The sequence below is a fragment of the Cervus elaphus genome, chromosome 27, assembly GCF_910594005.1.
Source record: "Cervus elaphus chromosome 27, mCerEla1.1, whole genome shotgun sequence".
NCBI lineage: Eukaryota > Metazoa > Chordata > Mammalia > Artiodactyla > Cervidae > Cervus > Cervus elaphus.
Window position 1 is genome coordinate 52,437,532 of NC_057841.1, and position 21,718 is coordinate 52,459,249.

General features: G+C 37.2%; 1 protein-coding gene across 2 annotated transcripts in view; it reads right to left on the bottom strand.

Annotated features, from left to right (window-relative positions):
* MBD1 (methyl-CpG binding domain protein 1) overlaps positions 1-21,718 on the bottom strand; it is a 54,079-nt gene that overhangs the window by 11,451 nt on the left and 20,910 nt on the right. Inside the window, exons 18-22 of one of the 2 annotated variants that reach the window (XM_043888831.1) lie at positions 20,143-20,372; positions 19,497-19,670; positions 6,799-7,102; positions 4,415-4,633; positions 3,080-3,081 (exon numbers count right to left, since the gene is read on the bottom strand). In XM_043888831.1, coding sequence (XP_043744766.1) covers positions 3,080-3,081; positions 4,415-4,633; positions 6,799-7,102; positions 19,497-19,670; positions 20,143-20,372 — 929 coding nt within the window. The remainder of the gene's footprint in view (positions 1-3,079; positions 3,082-4,414; positions 4,634-6,798; positions 7,103-19,496; positions 19,671-20,142; positions 20,373-21,718) is intronic. The other variant, XM_043888830.1, reaches the window with a different exon arrangement.

Below are 21,718 nucleotides of genomic sequence, written 5' to 3' on the forward strand. Positions count from 1 at the left end.
GAGAATCCCTTCCCCTGTTTACTGGGATTTTTAAGGCTTAGTGCTGAGCTTACCCTCTACCGCGGTTATTACCACAAAGACTCAAAGCCGGTGGAAAATACTGGATGCAGTCTGACTCCCTCTCTGTAAGACAGGTATTGTCCAATGAATCTATCGCTTCTTTGAATACAGCAACCCAGATGACCTAGATTTCATCTCAAATCCTGAAGAGGCTCCAATTGACCCCCAATCCAGATAATTCTTCCTACAGAGAATCCCCTTAAAGTACAAGGCCATGCTCTTCCACGTTTTGGGGGATTCAACCCAGCAGAGGTTCAATACAGCCACTGAGGCCTTACTGTTAAAATAGAAACGGCACCTTCAGAAAAGGACTAAATCTGATGTCAAGGGTCTTTCCAAATTACAGGAAAATGTAACTTCCCCCATGCCCAGCCCTTTGTCCACTGACAGCAAGATGCAGCTAGTGGCACACTCACGCCAGTCCCTCTAGCAGCTTGGGGGAACCGCTTACAACCAATTTCCTGCCACAGAAAGGGAGTTGGTGTTCTTCACCGTTGGCAGAACCACCATTGTAAACATAGGCCATGGCGCATCCCTAGTATAGGACAGCTCTCATGGCTCAGCTCAGTTGGCAGAGTTAGGGGCAGTGTACCTGGATCTACAACAGGCCATAAAAATGACACTCATCAGGGCACACATTTTTACTCATATCCGGGAGGTAGCCAAAGGATTTGCAGTCTAGTCTGGGCAATGGCAAAAGGATAACTTCATGGTTTGGGGAAAGTATATATAGGGCGCCTCCATTTGGAAAGAAATAGCCAACTCACGTATTTCAGTTATGATCACACATGTCACTATACACACATACGTACAACAGCAAACGTCAGAAGCTTACAGTAACATGACAGACTCATCCAAATTACATCCCTGGACACAATGTATCAAGAACAACCCTGGACATAACTGTTCCTCAGTGCCATACCCACTAGCAGAGTGGACCCATTTATATAAGGCCACAGGGGAGTGACAGCCCTTACTGACTGGGCATACAGGTGTAGCATGCCCTTTATCCTAGCTCTAACCAAGGTGGTGGTAGATAATTGCTTCCTTTGTTCCCCAAAAACGTCTGGAACTATCCTTGGTGGAGACATATGCCCTGGATGACAGACTATTTCAGATGGCATCTCGAATTTATCAGGCTGCTGTTGCCCTTCACAAGATCTAATAGGTATGCACCACCATCATCCATAACTTCACTGAAGGCCTGCTGGCTACTTCCCATTATGTAATCTCCTTCTTAATCAAGCATGTGCTCATCCCCTTTGACCCACCAATGTAGATTCAGATCCAAGTACCCATCTCACCTCCCAGATTGTTCTGTCATGGGCTCTAGAATATGGAATCCTGTGGAATTCTACTTAGGTTCAGCCTCAAGCGGTTAGACTCACAAAAAGGCACAATGGCCTCAGTTTAATTCAGTTCAGTCGCTCAGTCGTGTCCGACTCTTTGCGACCCCATGAACCGCAGCACACCAGGCCTCCCTGTCCATCAGCAATTCCCGGAGTTTACCCAAACTCATGCCCATTGAGTCAGTGATGCCATCTAATCTCATCCTCTGTGGTCCCCTTCTCCTCCTGCCTTCAATCTTTCCCAACATCAGGGTCTTTTCCAATGAGTCAGCTCTTCACATCAGGTGGCCAATGGCCTAATCAAAGACATATTACTCAAGCTTTTATACGTCTTAATTCCCAGCCTTCATGTCTCCAAAAGCCCCCATATGTACTTACCAGTCGTCTCCAAAGACTTCCCTGTTAATACTGGGAGCGAATCCCCACTACTTTGACATTAGAGAGGATGCCATTCACATCCACTCACCAGATGAGTACACCCTTTACCATTTTGATTATTCAATGTCTCTCTGTCTTCCACATGCTGGCGGTCCAATCAAGGGTGGGTTGTGCATGCAATATGATTGAAAGCCTGAGAGGACAAACTCCTGCCAAATTGCTTAGACTCATTTTACAGATTTTATTGACCCAGAAGATGACTAGGGCCACCGGCTATGCCTCACTATTCAGGTTATAAAAGACTAGTTAATTAAAAATTCATCACAAATTTTGTGAGAGCTCTAGGACCCCCTAGCTGAACTGTGTGGATCTCAGAGAGTGGGAAAATGGCCCTCAACCTAGTGGTTGCCAACCACATTAGGATATGAAATCCAAAAAGGACCCTAGGATCTAGCTGCCTCTATCAGCAGGTGTGGGCTGGGCCCCTACCTGACATTAGATGAAGAGGTAAATGACCTCTTTCTCCAAAGCAACTATCTCCTACCTTTGGCCAGTATCAAAATTGCTGGCCCAAAGAAGACCCCTTTGCATGGACATAAAAATATTTTAGTCTGTATGTGTCTCTAGGTCTGAAGAGGGTCTCTTGTAGGCAGCAATGAGTCTTGTTTTTATATACATTCAGCCAGTCTGTGTCTTTTGGTTGGAGCATTTAATCTATTTACATTTAAGGTCATTATCAATATATGTGTTTCTATTGCCATTTTCTTAATTGTTCTGGCTATGTTTTTGTAGGTCTTTTTTATTCCTTTCATCTTTTGTCCTCTTATGTTTCCTGCATAGAGAATCCCTTCAGAATTTGAGGTAAAGCTGGTTTGGTGGTGCTGCATTCTCTTAGCTTTTGCAGTCTGTATGTTTTTGATTTCTCTGTCGAATCTGAATAAGAGCCTTGCTGGGTAGAGTAGTCTTCATTGTAGGTTTATCCCTTTCATTACTTTAAATATATCATGCCACTCCCTTCTGGCCTGCAGAGTTTCTGCTGAAAAAACAGCTGACAACCTTATGGGAATTCCCTTGCATGTTATTTGTTGCTTTCCTCTTTTTAATATTTTTTTTGTGTTTGATTTTTGTTAGTTTAATATGTATCTTGGCGTGTTCCTCCTTGGGTTTATTCTGTATGGGACTCTCTGAACTTCCTGGACTTGGGTTACTATTTCATTTCCCGTGTTAAGGAAGTTTTCGACTATAATCTCTTCAAATATTTTCTCAGGCCCTTTCTCTTTCATCTCTTTCACTTCTTCTGAGATCCCTATAATGTGAATGTTGGTGCATTTAATGTTGTCCCAGAGGTCTCTGAGACTGTACTCATTTCTTTTCATTCTTTTTTCTTTATTCTGTTCCATGGCAGTGCTTTCCATCATTCTGTCTTCCAGCTCACTTACCTGTTCTTTTGCTTCGGTTATTCTGCTATTGATTCCTTTCAGAGTGTTTTTCATTTTAGTTATTCTATTGTTCATCTGTTTGTTCTTTAGTTCTTCTAGGTCTTTGTTAAACATCTCTTGTAGCTTCTCAATCTGTGCCTCCATTCTTTTTCCAAAATCTTGGATCATCTTTACTATCACTATTCTGAATTCTTTTTCAAGTAGATTGCATATCTCCTCTTCATTTAATTGTTCTTACAGATTTTTACCTTACTCCTTCATCTGCAGCAGATTTCTCTGTCATCTAATTTTGTCTAACTTACTGTACTTGTGGTCTCCTTTCCTTTTTTTTTCTTAAAAAAAAAACAACAGAGTATTTTTAGGCTACTGAAATTTCTCTGTATGATACTCTCATGGTGGATACACGTCATCACACATTTGCCCAAACCTATAGATATACAACACCAAAGAGTGGACCCTACTATAAACTATGAACTTTAGGTGATAATGATGTGTAGGCTCATCGATTGTAACAAATGTACCACTCTGGTTGAGAATGTTGTGAATGGGGAAGGCTATGCATGTGTTGGGGCAGGAGCATATGGGAAATTTCTGTACCTTTTCCTCACTTTTGCTGTGAACCTAAAACGTCCCTGAAAAGTAAAGTCAACTGAAACAAAACAAAACAAATCATAATACCTTTAGGAAAAATACAACACCCTAAAGAGTTCAATATAAATTTCAAAGGAACAGCTAAATAAACATTGGAATGATTTTCTCTACTCTCTTTGCTGTGAAAACCACACATCCTTCAAAGTCCAGCTTGAAAGCCCCTTCTTCAGTGAAGTCTTCCCCAGTTGCTGGACACACTTAGTCACTCTACTTCCTGCGACACCATCCTGCTATCACAGCACTAACACCATGCTATAGAGCAGGAGTTCTCAAAACTGACTGAGCATCAGAATCACCTGGGAGAGCTTATTAAAACACAGGCTTCTCATCCCTGCCATAGACCTGAATTTGGAGATTCTGATTCTGGAGCCGATGAATTTCTAACATCCTTCTAGACGACACTGATGCTGTGGTTCATGGACCACACTTATAGAAGCGGTGTTACGGTTTATTCTACACATGGCTGGCTCCCATAAGACTGACAGCTCAAAAAGGAACCTCATCCAGCACGTAATAGGCATTGAGTAAGCGTCTTACTTTTTTTTGCTTCTTTTTATCAGTCTCATCCTGTAAATTTTGAAGGGCATTTTGCATGAGCTTCATGTTCAAGTCCTGCTCTTCTCTGTATTCCTGCTGCATACGCTCCATCTTCTCTTGGAGGGCTTTTTGCAAAGCAGCCCTTGTTTCCTGTTTTGTCTTCTGTTTCTTTAGCTTATCTTGTTCTTTCTCAAGTTTCACCTGTGCATTTTCATTTTCCTAAGGCGGAACAATAATGAAGATAATGCATCAGTACAGTTGGACAAAACAAAAAAGTTAATGCATTTCATTTAAGAGGTGAGAATAAAGGGTTTCTTGGAAAACACACACTCCTGGGTGTAAAGGGACTATGAGATGTAAAACTTGACTTTTCATTGCTGAATCAACAATAAGGCTTTGTGAAATTGCTGTGTGTGATTATAAAGTAATAAATAGTGTGGAGTTCAAAATGTAGAAAAGTATAAAGATAAGTCACTTTTATTCTTAGTACCCATTCACCTACCACCATTCTCAACATTTTGGTGTATTGACCTTCCAGGCTTTAGCCTTCCACTCGCATCTGCATATCTAGATTTGGATACATTATTAACCAGCAATTAGAGTCTAAGAATGGAAATGTGCACATCAGTCAAATATACAAAAGTAAATTAAGCATTTTGTTCTTTAAAAGTACTTCCCATTCCTCTCATTTTCTTATCTATCTGACCCTCCTGGCTGGCTTACCTGCATGACCAATCAAGCAGTTTTAACTGGGGCACCAACGCTGCTGGGTGTTGGGAGTTTGATAGAAAATCTGGGTATGGTATAAAGTGAGGCATTAATCCTCCCACCAAAGGCACTTGAACTCTCCTGGAGGGATAAGTCCTTTCCCAGCTGGGACAGGAGATGACAATGTTATAAAGTGAGGAGAGATACAAGTCCCAGCTGACTTGATCTGAGACTCACAACAGCCATGAATATCATGATTTTTGGCTGGTGAGAAGAGAGTTATATGCTAGACTTTTCCATTAATGCCATGAGCAGTAAATCCACACTGAATTGTGAGAGTCAAACGAAATAATATAAGTGAAAATACTCTGCAGTATTTAAGGCAAAACAGTGGACATCAAACATAAAAGCCAGTGGTATAGCAGGCCACACTTTTTAAAAAGTAAGATTGACTACAAGAAGCAGCAATCATCCAAATCAAACTGTGAAACAGGCAGAGATGGAAATAGGAGAGAATTGTTCAAGATTAAGAAACCTACAAGCGGTTTACTATGTCTTGGTTTCCCCAGGTTAGTTAACTGCACCCCTTTCAATCTCAAATATGCCCAGATTTGAATGATAAACAGTCAATCTTTCAAAAACACTTAGGACAGGACAGCAATGTTTGGATCCCAATTTAAATGTCAAATAACTTAGACAATAATGGAAATTTGATACTGGTTTTAGGTGATAACAATGAATTATTATTAATTTTAGGTTTGAAATGTATAAGAAAAGTCCTTAATTATATTGTTGTTGAGATGCATACTCAACAACAAAAATGTATTTAAAGGGGAAATGACATGTGTGGGACAAATTGTAAGTCAAAAATGGAAGGGGGTAGAAAACAGGAAATGAATATTCAAAATATAACAGCTGTTGAAACTGGGAGATTGGTACACAAGGGCTCATGGGACTCTCCACTTCTGTGCATTTGAAAATGTTCATATTATTACTATTTAATACAACAGTATTGTTATAACACATGTTATTATTATAACATTAGAAGGGTGGAATTTATATAAAATATAAATTACAAAATAATAGTGTTAAAGAACCTATCAGTGGCTGCTAGGGGTTAGGGTTGAGGGTAGCGATAAAAGAAAATTTATATTTTGAGGATAAACAAGAAATTTTAAACATAAAATTCTCTCCGCCAGTTTGGGCCTCCTCCCTCCCTCTTTACAGTGCAATATGCATCTTCATTACACATTAACCAGACCTCCTCAAAGATGGGAATGCCTTCTTCACAGTAAAGATCAATTTTTATTTTCTTCTTCTGACACTAGCAATGGAACGTCTTAGATTAGTATTCTTTCCGAATTCTGTAAGGGGCCATGGTGACTTACTGCTTGCTTTATATGTGCTTATCTGGACCATTTATATTTGGTGAACTGTATGTAAAATACCACTGTGTCATTTTGATGTATGACCCTTTGACTTGAAAAGGCATATGAACGTGCTTTCAACCACTAACAGGCAGAGCAATTCTCAGAGCTTCTGAGAGTTTGTCTCCCAAATTATAATCCTTGGTTTGACTTGAATAAAATTCTCCTTTTCTTCTTAAGCAGACCTGCAAACCGGGTATTGTACCCACTGAGTTCACCATCCTACCACAAGCATTTGAAAAAACCCACCACAAGGCGCGCCTCTTCCTCCTTCAGCAGCTGCGCCGCCTGCCTTTGCGCCTGGATGCTGGTGACCTGGGCATTTAGCCCCAGGCGTGTGTTCTCCACGAGCTCCTTCTGCCTCCTCTCCTCCTTAGCCTCTCTCCTCTCTTTGGCCAGGCGGTCTTCCTCCCAGAGTTTTGAGAACATCTGCTCTTCCACCACCTTCTGCCTTTTCAGCTCCTCGTTAAACGCTATCTGAGCTTTCCGCTCCTCGCACACGGTCTTCTGATGGATACAAAACAGCTCAGAGCGAAGCTCCTGGCAGCGTTCCCTGAAAGCGCAATTCAAAAAAGAAATCGAGCCTTTCATAAGACACTGCTCTCTTTAGGCACAAACCTGCACCGTCAGACACTGAAGTGAGAAAGTTAAAGAACTGGATGTAGGCAATCTGAGCAGCCGATACACATGGGGGAGCAGCAAGGAGGAAGACACCAGGATGCCACAGACAAAATCCAGGCCCTGGAGTCAAGCGGAGCAGCCTCTGAATCCTGGTTCTGACGTTTCCTGTGTGACCTTGGGTCACAAACTCGATCTATCTGAGCTTATTTTTATATCTGTAAAAGAACTGTCTTTTAAGGTTCTGCTAAGGATCAGGGATAAATGGATGTAAATACCTGGTAGATAATAGGAACTCAGTAAATGGTAATTACTGTGATTACTAGAGAGAAAACAGAGGAGGAACAAGTCTCTGCAACATTACAGTTAGATTAAGGCTTTGGTAGAAAGAGACCCTGTATGTACACCCAAGAAGAGATCCAAGGATAGAGTCTGCATGATCACAGTGACACTTCCCTATTGCCTCTGGATTCCAGGCAGGGCAGGACACACGTCCACTGAAGGGCTTACCCTTAGAGTTGAGAAAACAGTCCTTTTCTTGCCTTGTGGCAACCAGGTTTATGTCACCGTTCAAGAGGAAATGTTATTTCAGTAAGTGTCTAGACCTTATTCTTTCTTCAGCTTTCTTCAGATGTTCTTCATTGAACCCATTTTTAATAACAGAGCTGTGAAATTCAGCACTGACTGTACTTTAGAATTATCCAGCTATATTTTCTAAACTCCACTCTTCCTTTCCTCCAGATCAGACTTGTTAAACCAGAATATCAGGGGATAAGACCCATCTGCATTTTCTTAAGAGTACCTCAGGTGGTTCTGACATTTAGCCAAGTTTGAGAGAACATTTGATGGGAAGGCTTTAAAAAAAAAATCAATTCTTCCTGTCTTCTAAATCAAATTCTACACGAAGAAGCTAAAGTCTGGAGAATGAGCTCAACAAAGAATTTTAAAGAAATTTGAATTGCTAAGACTGAAAGAAAGGATGAGATCTAAACTCTTATTACCCAAGGATGGCCAATATCACACAAAACGACATTTATCAGATGTGGTTGAGTATTGTTTACCATTTGATGAGGCTTAGTCTCACTTCTTTAAACGAATCTCTGTGAGAGCTGGGACTCAGGATATATTTCAGGAACATATGACCCATACTACTTACCCAATGACCAATAAATAATTGTTGGTTTAACTGATACATAATCATACTGATTATCAACATACCAGCCATCCACATTCTGTGGAAGGTGCAATAGGTAACAGAAGCTGAAGTTACTAGGTTACAAAAAAAAAACCACTTTAACACTGAAAAAAACAAATTCATCTGTCTAGAATTCATCAGTGAAATTCTCAGATTTGGCCATGATAACTTACTAAAGTCCTTCTCAATCCCATGATTCATATTCTAACAAAGCTATTCAATTAAGGGAAATCTAAAACATAAGAATAAGAAGTATGGCTTATATTTTAAATTTTTATTTAAAATAAACTCTTTCTTCCTAAGTATAAAACTTATACATGTTCATGGCAGAAAAACTGAAAAAAAAAAAAACTGAAAATAAACAAAATTATGAAGATACTAGAAATAATGCTAGTCCTACTATTAAGAGATAAACACTATTAGTATGTTAATATATATTTCTTTCCTATGTATGTATCTTTTTACTAGAATTGGGGTCTTTCTACATATCTATATCTCCTGTATTTTAATTTTTCTGCCTACCATTTTATTGGGAATGTTTTCTCATGAAATATTCTTTAAAATATTTTCTAACTTCAAAACTTTATTATAGTTTAATAAGCTGCATAGTAGAGACTACAGTCTATAAATATATCACAGTTTACTTAAACATTCCCCTTTGATGAACATAAAGGTTACTTCTGACTTTTATTACAATGTTGCAATGAACATGGTTTTTGTCACTCTGCTTATTGCTAATGATTTTTTTAAGGTAATTCCTCCCTTAATATAAAACCAGAGTACAAAAACATTCTTAAGGCAACTTGATACATGCTGCCAAGAAGGCCAGAATTAACACCGTATGAAAGAGCTCATATCATATTTATTTTTTTAGATCAGTAGATCTTCAAACTTTTTAAATTATGCATGTCTTTCAGTAAAAAAATTCTAAGCACCCACAATATTATTTATAAATTATATGAGGTTATTAATATATAACTATATCATATAAATTAGCTAGCCACAAAAATTAAAATGAGCTGAGCTAAAAAGCATTAAATAGAATACCTACCTATTTTAATGATAATAATTACTGATAAGAGGAAAACTTTTTGTCGGTGCCTTACATGGTATTTTCACATATAAAATCTTATTTCATCCTCATAAGGACCTTATAACTTAGATGGGGCAGCAAGTATTATCCCTATTTCAGAGTTAAAGAAATCAAAACTCAGGGAGCCAAAATATCTTTTCAAGTCACAAAGCCAGGAATAATATTATTAACAAGAGTTATTAAGTGCATATTATTTGCTAGGCACTGTTCTAAGCAGTTTACATGTCTGAACTCTTACAATCTTCATAACAACCAATACAGCAACAAACACTATTGTAAGCTCATTATTACTATTATTTTATCCTCAGGTTGCAGATGAGGAAATGAAGGCACAAAGCAATACTGGGTAGCAAAGGTATCCACTGACAAAATGAAAGGACAACCTACCAAATGAGAGAAAACATTTGCAAATGACATGACTGATAAGGGGTTAATACCCAACATATAAAAACAACCCATACAACTCAATTAAAAAAAAAACACCAATTTAAAATGGACAGAGGAGCTGAAGACATTTTTCCAAAGAGGACATGCAAATAGTCAACAGGCACATGAAAAGATGATTAACATATCATCAGGGAAATGCAAATCAAAACCACAGTGAGAGAACTCCCTGGCAGTCCAGTGGTTAGGACATCATGTTTTCACTGCCGAGGGCCTGGGTTCAATCTCTGGTCAGGGAATTAAGATCCCATAAATGACACAATGTGACCAAGAAAAAAAGGAACAAAACCACAATGAGATTCCAGTTGCACTTGCTTGTCCTAATGGCTATCATGAAAAAGAATATAAATAACAAAGTTGGCAAGGATGTCATGCAGCCATGGTGGAAGACAGTATGAATGCTTCTCAAAAAACTAAAAATAAAACTACCACATGACCCAGCAATTACACACCTGGGTACATATCAGAAAAAAGCAAACAAACAAATAAAAAAAAAAAAAAAAAGCTAAAAACACTAATTCAAAAAGACACGTGCACCACAATGATAGCAGCATTATTTATAATTGTCAAGATATGAAAGCAACGTTAAGTGTCCATAAACAGATGAATGGATAAAGAAGATGTGGTACATATAGACAACAGACTACTCAGCCATAAAAAAGAATAAAATTTTGCCATCTGCAGCAAAATGGATGGACTTGGAAGGCATTATGCTAAGTGAAACTAAGTCAGACAGAGAAAGAGAAATACTGTACGTTATCACTTATATGTGGAATCTAGAAAATACAACAAGCTAGTGAATATAACAAAAAAGAAGCAGACTCATGGATATAGAAATCAAACTAGTAGTTACCACTGGAGAGAGGCAAGTGGGAAGGGGCAATACAGGGGGAGGGGATAAAAAATTTTTTTTCACAATATACTCAAAAGCATGATCCATAAAAGAAAAATCAATAAATTAGATTTCATCAAAATTAAAAACCTTTTCTCTGTGAAAGACCCCACTAAGAGGATTTAAAAAAAACAACAAGCTACAGACCAGGAAAAAATATTTCAAAACTATATATCCTACAAAGGACTCATATCTGTAATATACAGAGAATTCTCAATACTCATCAGCTAATCCAATTAGAAAATGGGCAAAAGACATGAAGATACATTTCACCAAATTGAATATACGCATGGCAAACAAGCATATGAAAAGTTGCTCAACATCACAACCCATTAAGGAAATGCCAATTAAAGCCACAATGAAATATAACTGCACACCTCTGTCCTAATAATGACAGTATCAAAAGCTGGCAAAGACATGAAAAAACTTGATCTTTTATACATTGCTGGCAGAAATATAAAATCATACAACCATGTTGGAAAATAATTTATTAGTTTCTTACGAAATTAAATATACATATAACACCCAGCATATGGCAATTATCTGAGAGAAAGGAAAATTTACGTTCACACAAATATGTGAACACAAATGTTCATATTAGATTCATTCATAATAGATACAAACTAGAAACAATCAATATGTACATCAATAAGTGAATGGTTTACAGAAATTTAAATATATCCACACAATGGGATACTACTCAGCAATACAAAATGACAAACTATTAATACATGCAGCAATTTAGATGAACTTCAAAGACAATTCATTGAAAAAGGCCGATTTTGACAGATCACATATTGTACAAGTTCATATATAAAATATCAGGAAATTATGAAGATGAGGGTGAAAGTGGTAGTTGTGACTATAAAGGGAAGCACAAGGAAGACCCTTGTGGTGATGGAATAGTTCTTGATTGTGTGGGGTATTAGATGGATCCACATACCTGATAAAATGGCACAGAATTATACATATACATTATGCCAATGTCAATTTCCTTGTATGATATTGTGTTATAACCACTGAAGGAAAACTGGGGTAAGAATATATGGTATTTCTGTACTATCTTTACAATTTCTGTGAATACATAATTATTTACAAGTAAAAAGTTTAAAAAGTCACTGGTTATCTTGTTGTTATTATTCATTTCCTTTCATTATTGTTACTGAAAGTAATTTTGATGTTTAGAAGACCTGGAACAATTAAAAATGACCCATTCTAATTATCAAATATTCTAGGTATGCCACTAAATATACTAAAAGAAATTAATGTACTTCTCTGCCAGAAGACATGTACAAGAATGTCCACAGCAGCTTTATTCATAAGGATCCAAAACTAGAAATACATGAAAAGCCTATAACCTGGAGAATGAATAAACTGTGGCATATTTATACAATGGGATACTAAAAGGAAGAAGAAGGGGAAGCAGAGGAAGAGGAATAATTTCATCTTGCTTTATACATACATTAAAGCTTCAATTATATTTGCAGTAATGGGGCATAATTTAGTATCCTTGATCAAAATTTAATCCTGGCCTTTCACTCTTATAATGAATTTAAACTATATTTATATTGCAGTTCTGTTAGAAGTACTGCATTAAAAAGCACTGAAAACGGTTTGCTTTCAAGTAAATTATGGTAGTCTCCCTTATCCACCATTTCACTTTCCACAGTTTCTATTACCCATGGTCAGCTATATTCTGAAAACATTAAAAGTAAAATTTCAGAAGTAAAAAAGTTTTCAATTGCACATTGTTCTTAAGTGTGATGAAATTTTGTACTGCCCAGCTCCATTCTGCTTGGGATTTCCAACAACTGACATCATCTGTTCCTGACGTTCAGTCATCAACATCGTCACAGATCAATGATCCAGGATCACCCAAAAGCAGATGACCTGCAGTCAGGTCAATAGCCTAACACTACATCACAATACAGGGCTTCCCAGGTGGCGCCAGTGGTAAAGAACCTGCTTAAGAGGCTTAAGAGACCTGAGTTTGAGCCCTGGGTCAGGAAGATCCCCTGGAGAAGGGTATGGCAACTCACTCCAGGATTCTTGCCTGGAGAATCCTATGGATAGAGGAGCCTCGCAGGCTACAGGCCACAGGGTCACAGAGTCGGACAACTGAAGCGACTTAGCACACACACACACACACACACACACACACGTGCACATCACAATACATCATTCATCTTACTTACCATATAGACATTTTATTAATTTCACATCATCACAAGAAGAAGGGTGAATACAATACAATAAGATATTTTGAGACACAGAGAGAAAGAGGGAGACCACATTCACAAATTTTATTAGAGTATATTGTTATACACTCCATTTTATCATCCACAATTGTTACTAATCTCTGAAATGTAATTTATAAATTAAACTTTGTCATAGGGGTGTATAGGAGAAAAACATAGTGTATACAGAATTCAGTTTCAGACATTTACTGGGGATCTTGGAATGTATGCCCCATGGATAACATGGGCTACTGTTGCAGGATATAACTATTTCTTCTAAAATTCTAATTAATTCATCTAACTAGCAAGGTATACAACATGAAGTTGTATACTTGGTTATATGAGATATCTTTATGAAATCTTTATAATTGTTACCAAATTAATAAGCATTTTAAGAGTCCAAACCACTTATGAAACTTCATTTTTCTTACTGTGTAATAAAGAAAAAAAAAAAAAACATTTACTAGAAAGTGGGAAATATACTAATGGTCCGTTGAAGTTCACTTCCTAGTTTCCCCTTTGCCCCTTACAGCATTTTCTCCTCCAGTAGCCAGTAGGGAGTATCTAGATCCTAACAAAGACAGGCGGTGAGGCTATGCTTTTCATGGGTTACAGACAAGTGTAGATCAGGTGCATCCACAGAAAGGGTATGAGAAAGTCTTAGAATCCCTAGCTGGACTGATTGGTGAAGGTATTTCTTTCCTGAAGTCAGTCAGTAAAGGCTGGACGGGGTAAATACTTCTTCACATGCAAACATAGACATACATGTCTTCAAAGAATACAAAAATGAAGGAAAATATACACCAACAAAGGAAGACAATGCTTTTCTAGTAACCAATCCTAAGGAAATAGAGATACACAAACTACCTGCTAAAGAACTCAAAACAATTGTCTTTAGGAAGGTCAGTGAGTTAGAATACTGAGACTCAACAAAATCAGGAAAACAACATAGGGACAAAATGAGAAGTTCAATAAAGATAGAAATCATCAAAAAGAACCAAACAGAAATTCTGGAGCTGAAAAATACAATGCATGAAATAAAAATCCAAAAGATAGCATCAACCTCAGACACGAACAAACAAGAGGAAGAAAAAAATCTGAGAATTCAAAGATAGAGGGGCCAAATGGATAAAAAACAAGATCCAACAATCTGCTGCTTATAACAGACCTGCTTCAGGTTTAAGGCTACATGGCTTTAAAGTCAAGGGATGGAGAAAGATACTCTATGAAAGTAGAAACCAGAAGAGAGCGGAAGCAGTTACACTTAGACAAAATAGACCTTAACTCAAAAGATGTAGCAAGAGACAGGGTCAGTTCATCAAGAGGACATGACAATTATAAAGTCATCCCTTCCTACCTGTAGCAGATTCCTTTGAGGATCTGCCACAGATAACAAAATCCACAGATGCTCAAGTTCTGTAGTCAGCCTTCCATATCCATGGTTCCACATCTGCAGATTTAACTAATCCCAGATCATACAGTACTACATTTACTGGGAAGAAAACACATTTCAGTGGACCTTCTGAGTCTGTGTTGTTCGAGGGGTCAGCAGTATATGCACTCAATATCAGAGCACATAAATACGTTAAACAAAGATTAACAGATATAAAGGGAAAAATAAACAGCAGTGCAGTAATAGTAGGAGACTTCAATATTCCATTTTAGCAGTGCATAGATCATCGAGACAGAAAATCAATAAGGAAACAACAGACTGAAGTATACTTTAGATCAAATGAATCTAACACACATACACAGAACATTCCATCTACTAGAATACATAATCTTCTCAAGTACACATGGAGCACTCTCCAAGATAGATCACATGCCACGTCACAAACAAGTCTTAAATTTAAAAATATTGAAATAGTGTATCTTTTTTTTTTACCACAATGGCATAAAACTAGCAATCAATAACAGAAAGAAAGCTGGAAAAATTAACAGATGTGTGGAAATTAGAAAAAACACACTCCTGAACAACCAATGGGTCAAAAAAGAAATCAAAGGGGAAATTAAAAAAATCTTAAATGAAAATGGAAATACAACATATCCAAAATTATGAGATGCAGCAAAAGTCCCTTTAAGAAGGAAGTTTATTACAATAAACACCTATATTAAGAGAAAAGAAAGATCTCAAAAATCTGACTTTAAACCTCAAGGCATTATAAAGAATAAATTAAGCCCAAAGTAATCAGAAGAAAGGAAATAACAAAGATCAGAATGGAAGTAAATGAAACAGAGACTACAAAAATGATAAACATATCAGTGAAACTAATAGCTGTTTTTTCAAAGAGGTAAAATTGACAATCTTTAGCTCAACTACCTAAGAAAAGAAGATTCAAATAAATAAAATTAGAAATAAAAAAGGAAACTTTACAACTGATACTGTAAAAATACAAGGGATCATGAGAGACTATTATGAACAATTATATGCAAACAAATTAGATAATCTAAAAAAAATGGATTGATTCCTAGATACATATAACCTAACAAGACTGAATCATGACAAAACAGAAAATCTGAAAAGACCAATAATGAGTAAGGACACTGAATCAGTAATCAAAACTCCCAAAAAAGAAGCCCAGGACCAGATGGTTTCACTGGTGAGTTCTACCAAACATTTAAAGAATTAATACCAACCTTTCTCAAATCCTCCCAAAAAAATGAAGGAGAGAGAATACTTCCAGTATCCCTGATGAACACAAATGTGAAAATCCTCAGTACAATACTAGCATATTAGAAGAATCACATACCATAATCAAGCACAATTTATCCTTGGGATGCAAGAATAGTTGAGTATATGCAAATCAGTAAATGTGCCACATCACATTAACAGAATGAAGGATAAACATTATATGATCATCTTAATAGCTACGAAAGAAATTTGATAAATTCATGATAAAAAAAAAAAAACTCTCTCAACAAATTAAGTGTAGAAGGAATGTAGCTCAACACAATAAAGGCTATACATAACTAGCACACAGCTAACACCATGTTCAAAAGTAAAAACTTGAAGGCTTTTTCTTAAAATCAGGCATAAGACAAGGGTACCCACTCTTACCACTTTTATTCAACATAGTACTGGAAATCCTAGCCAGAACAGTTAGGCAAGAAAAAGAAATAAATATATCTAAAATGAAGAAGTGGAAGTAAAACTGTCTGTTTGCAGATGACATGATCTTAACTTTATATATATAGAAAACCCTAAAGATTCCATCAAAAAGTGTTAGAACTAATCAGCAAATTCAGTAAAGCTACAGGAATTGTCATTAATGAACAGAAATCAGTTGCATTTTTATACACTAAAAATGAACCACCTGAAAGAGAAATTAAGAGAACAATCCTATTTGCAATAGCTTCAAAAACAATAAAAATAGGAATGAATTTAAGCAAGGAGGTTAAAGATCTGTACACTGAAAATTATAAGCTACTGATGAAAGAAACTGAAGATTCAAATAAATGGAAAGATATCCTTTGTCCTTGGGTTGGAATATTGTTATTAATAAAATGTCCTTACTACCCAAAGTGACCTACATTCAATGCAATCCCTATCAAAATTCCAATGGCATTTTCACAGAAATAGAAAAAAATCCTAAAATTCAATTGAATTACAAAAGATCTCAAATAGCCAAAGCAATCTTGATAAAGAGGAACAATGCTGGAAGCATCACACATTTGATTTCAAACTATATTACAAAGCTATGATAATCAAAACAGTAATGATAGTGGCATAAAAACAAATGAATAGAGCAATACTCAGTTGGTAAAGAATCCTCCTGCAAAGAGGAGACCCCGGTTTGATTCCTGGGTCAGGAAGATCTGCTGGAGAATGTATATGCTACCCACTCCAGTATTCTTGGGCTTCCCTTGTGGCTCTGCTGGTAAAGAATTCACCTGCAATGTGGGAGACCTAGGTTCAATCCCTGGGTTGGGAAGATTCCCTGGAGAAGGGAAAGACTACCCAATCCAGTATTCTGGCCCTAGAGAATTCCATGGACTGTATAGTCCATGGGGTTGCAAAGAGTTGGACATGACTAAGCAACTTTCACTTTCAGAGCAGTGGAACAGAACAGGGGGCCCAGAAAGAATTCCATGTATCATATATATGGTCAACCAGTCCTTTAAGAGGCCAAGAACACACAACGGGGAAAGGACAGTCTCTTCAATAAACAACCTTGGTAAAACTCAATGACCATAGGCAAAAGAATAAAACTGGATCACCATTCACAAAAATTAACTCAAAATGGATTAAAAACTTAAACATTAAGACCTGAAGCTGTAAAATATTTAGAAGAAAACATAAGGGAAAAGCTCCTTGACATTGGTCTTGACAATGATTTTTTGGATAAGACACTAAAAGCAAAGGCAACAAAATAAAAAATAAACAAGTGGGACTATATCCAATTATTAATGAAAAGTTTCTTGACAGCAATGGAAACAACAAAGTAAAAAGGCAACCTACAGAATGGGAGAGAATATTTTCAAGTCATGTATCTATTAAAAGGTTAATATCTAATATATGTAAGAAACTCATATAACTCAATAGCAAAAAACAAATAATCTGACTACAAAAATGAACAAAAGCCCTGAAATAGGCATTTTTCCAAGAAGACATACAAATGGCCAACAAGTATGTGAAAAGGTACTCAACATCACAAATCACCATAAAAATGCCAATCAAAGCCACAATGAGATTATCACCTCATACCTGTTAGGATGGCTATTACAAAAAAAAGATAAAAGAGATGACAAATGTTGGCAAGGATGTAGAAAAAAGGACACCTTTTACACTGTGGTGGAAATACAAATTGGTAGAGCCATTACAAAAAACAGTATGGAGAGCCCTCAAAAATTGAAACTAGAACTACCATGTGGAAACAAACTGTTTACTGAGGTATGAATGGGTAAAGAAATTGTGGAATGGAATATTGTGCACCCAGTCATGTCCGACTCTTTGTGGCCCCATGGATTGTAGCCCACCAGGCTCCTCTGCCCATGGAATTTTCCAGGCAAGAATACTGGAGTGGGTTGACATTTCCTACTCCAGGAATGGAATATTACTCAGCATAAAAAAGAAAATTCTGCTCTTTGAGACAACATGGATGAACCTGCAGGATATAATACTAAGTGAAATAGGCTGGACAGAGAAAGACAAATACTGTATGATCTCACTAAACGTGGAATCTAAGGGGGAAAAAGGTTTGACATATAGAAACAGAGAGTAGAATGTCAGTTCTCAGGGGCTAGGGGATCGGAGAAAAGGGAAGATTTGCTCAAAGGATATAAATTTTCAGTTATAAGATGAATAAGTTTTGGGGATCTAGTATAGAGTATGCTTATTTAACTTATATGCAGAGTACATCATGAGAAACGCTGGGCTGGATGAATCACAGGCTGGAATCAGGATTGCTGGGATAAATATCAATAACTTCAGATATGCAAATGACACGACCCTTATGGCAAAACGAGAAGAAGAGCCTCTTGGTAAAAGTGAAACAGGAGGGTGAAAAAGTTGGCTTAAAGCTCAACATTCAGAAAACTAAGATCATGGCATCTGGCATTTGCAATCACTTCATGGCAAATAGATGGGGAAACAGTGGAAACAGTGGCTGACTATTTTGGGGGGCTCCAAAATCACTGCAGATGGTGAGTGTAGCCATGAAATTGAAAGACGCTTACTCCTTGGAAGGAAAGCTATGACCAACCTAGACAGCATATTAAAAAGCAGAGACATTACTTTGTCAACAAAGGTCCGTCTAGTCGAGGCTATGGTTTTTCCAGTGGTCATATATGGATGTGAGAGTTGGACTATAAAGAAAGCTGAGCGCCGAAGAATTGATGCTTTTGAACTATGGTGTTGGAGAAGACTCTTGAGAGTCCCTTGGACTGCAAGGAGATCCAATCAGTCCATCCTAAAGGAGATCAGTCCTGAGTGTTTATTGGAAGGACTGATGTTGAAGCTGAAACTCCAACACTTTGGTCACCTGATGCGAAGAACTGACTCATTTGAAAAGACCCTGATGCTGGGAAAGATTGAAGGCAGGAGGAGAAGGGGATGACAGAGGATGAGATGGTTGGATGGCATCACCAACTCAATGAACATGAGTTTGGGTAGGCTCCAGGAGTTGGTGATAGACAGGGAGGCCTGGCGTGCTGCAGTTGATGGGATTGCAAAGAGTCGGACACGACTGAGCAACTGAACTGAACTGAACTGAATGTAGAGTATGGGGACTACAGGTAATAATACTGTATTGTATACTTGAAATACGCTGAGAATAAATCTTATGCATTATCACCAGAAAGCAAACAGACAAAACTTCTTAGTACAATGATGTATGTATAATTACCAAGACTTAAATGTACAACTGCTGTGCCTTGTTAGGGCTACACTTTACTGTAAATCAGTCTTCCTAAATAATTTTTAATATACCAACTTCAGATTCTCTGTGTATGTTTTTCTGACATCATTACCTGAATTGCTGGTCTAGCTTTTCAGCCACAAAATCCTGTCTCTCTTTTTCTTTCTTCTCTCTTAATAATCTTATTTTATCTCTCATTCTATCTTTTTTCTCCTCAATTGTTTCTTCTTTCAATTGCATTTCAGTAAAATACTCATTTTCTTCTGATGCTAAAAGTTCACGTAACCTAGGTTCACAAAACAAAATGACAACAACAAGCAAAAGAATTAAAACTGTCATGCTATATGCACCATTTCACCAATTGATTTTTATTTTGTTAAATTCAATTTCAGAAATATATGTTCAGTCATAAATTTTTTAAGAAGGAAAGGTCATTACAGTATTCCATAAAATGAGTTGTCACCTAAAGCAATAGAGACTAATCTACGCCACATTTTATTTGATCACGTACAGATGAGAAATGCGATCTATATTTCAACAAAAAAAGCAAAATGAGCAAGATTTTCATTATAATGACATGATTTTTATCAATAGGTTATCACAAGTGAAAATTAAAATAAGCTATTGGTTTGGTAGGAATAAGAATAACTCAGCCATGATCCTTACTATAAAAATTCACTTGATTTTTGATTGGTCACTCTCAGACTCTAGTTTCAGGAATGTCTCAGAGTCTGGATTAGCCAGTTTTTAAGCCTTACTTATTTCGTCTTTCTTCAGTGTTGATGATAAACCCTTGCATGGCATCCTTGACTCTTGCTTTCACAAGACTGTCCACAAACTTGCGGTCATTGTGCTGGTCCCACTCAGTTTTCAAGCGATCCCGCTCAAATGACTTAATGGAGGCCAAAATAGCATGATGTTTCTGATGACTTTGTTGGATTCTTTCCAGATGATGCTCAGCTCCTTGGCCTTTGGGAGGCTTGGCTCTCTGGAACAACAACAACAAAAAGCAAGTATCACTTATGATAGACCCAAAATCAACTGCATATTTTCAGTTAATCCACCAATACTCGTATTAAACAAAACTTGGTATATAAAACTAATATATCCTGCTATAACTGTAAACAACTTAAGTGTCTAAGATGTAACTTGTTTGATTCTTTGAAACCTGTACCTAAGATGTCATCAAATAAGTCTCAAATATTTCTCAAATGTCATTTGAATAAAAGTTCATGGAATTATAAAGTTAAAATTTTGAATGGGACTCCAGAGATTAGCTAATCAAATCAGAGACTTAAGTTATTTGCCTAAAGTGCTCTAAGTAGTTAGGGCAGAAATGGGTAGAACAAGAATTAAAGGTCTTCTAATTCCTGACCTTAATCTTGCCACCTACTATCCCACCTTGCTTTTCAGAGCTCTGACAACATAGTTACCACCATCAAAATTCTTTCAATTAAAATAAACTACTCACTAAGTATATAGGATATACATAACAAGTTGTGACAGTGAGATATCCTTTACTAAGAAGGAAGCAAGGAAGACAGAAAGGGAGGAAGGGAAAGAAAAGAGAAAAAAAAAAAGCTAATGGCAGAATTTGATTCCTATTTCTACTGTCCCCAGAAGTTTAATGCAAGAGCTGTGCTCCTGACATTCTGGGATAACTTGAATTTCTGTAAACATGCTCATTTTATACAAACTTTCACCAAAAAGTTGGAAATGCATACACCATTGTGAATAAATATTGACACATTTGCTAAAATCATACGGACTATATCTTTTTTATTGCTTCATTGCTAGCATGAAGCCTGCCTACCAGCATCAAGTTCTCAGTATGAATGAAGAGGAAAGATGAATGAATGAATCTGTTCATGGGTGGGCTTGATGTGACTCCTGCCCCTCCTGGGGCCACCATGAAACCCATGGTTTTGAGCTTTGTATTTTCAGCCAGGTTTATCAAGTCACCCTTAGGTGAGCAGTCAGACTCTGGTGTGCCGATGCTCCGTAACAAAGGCTTTAACTCGTGGCAGAGAGTCAGTCTGATTATTTACACTGAGAGCATCACTGTCTGGATTACCAGAAGACTGGCATTGAAACTTGGTATAGGAGTCTCTAAGGAAAGGAAATCAACATTTGAAGACAGCCTCATGACAAGATTCAAGGTTCGGGCTATACATATGGGTGCCTAGAATAGTTGAACAAGATAATACAAAGCTGAGGTAGGTTGGAGACAGAAGGTGATGGCGAAGGTTACATCATGGGAAGTAGCTAGTTCATACTGAAATTATTCAGAGCCTAGATTTAGTTAACTACTGTTCTCTAACATGTATGGCATCC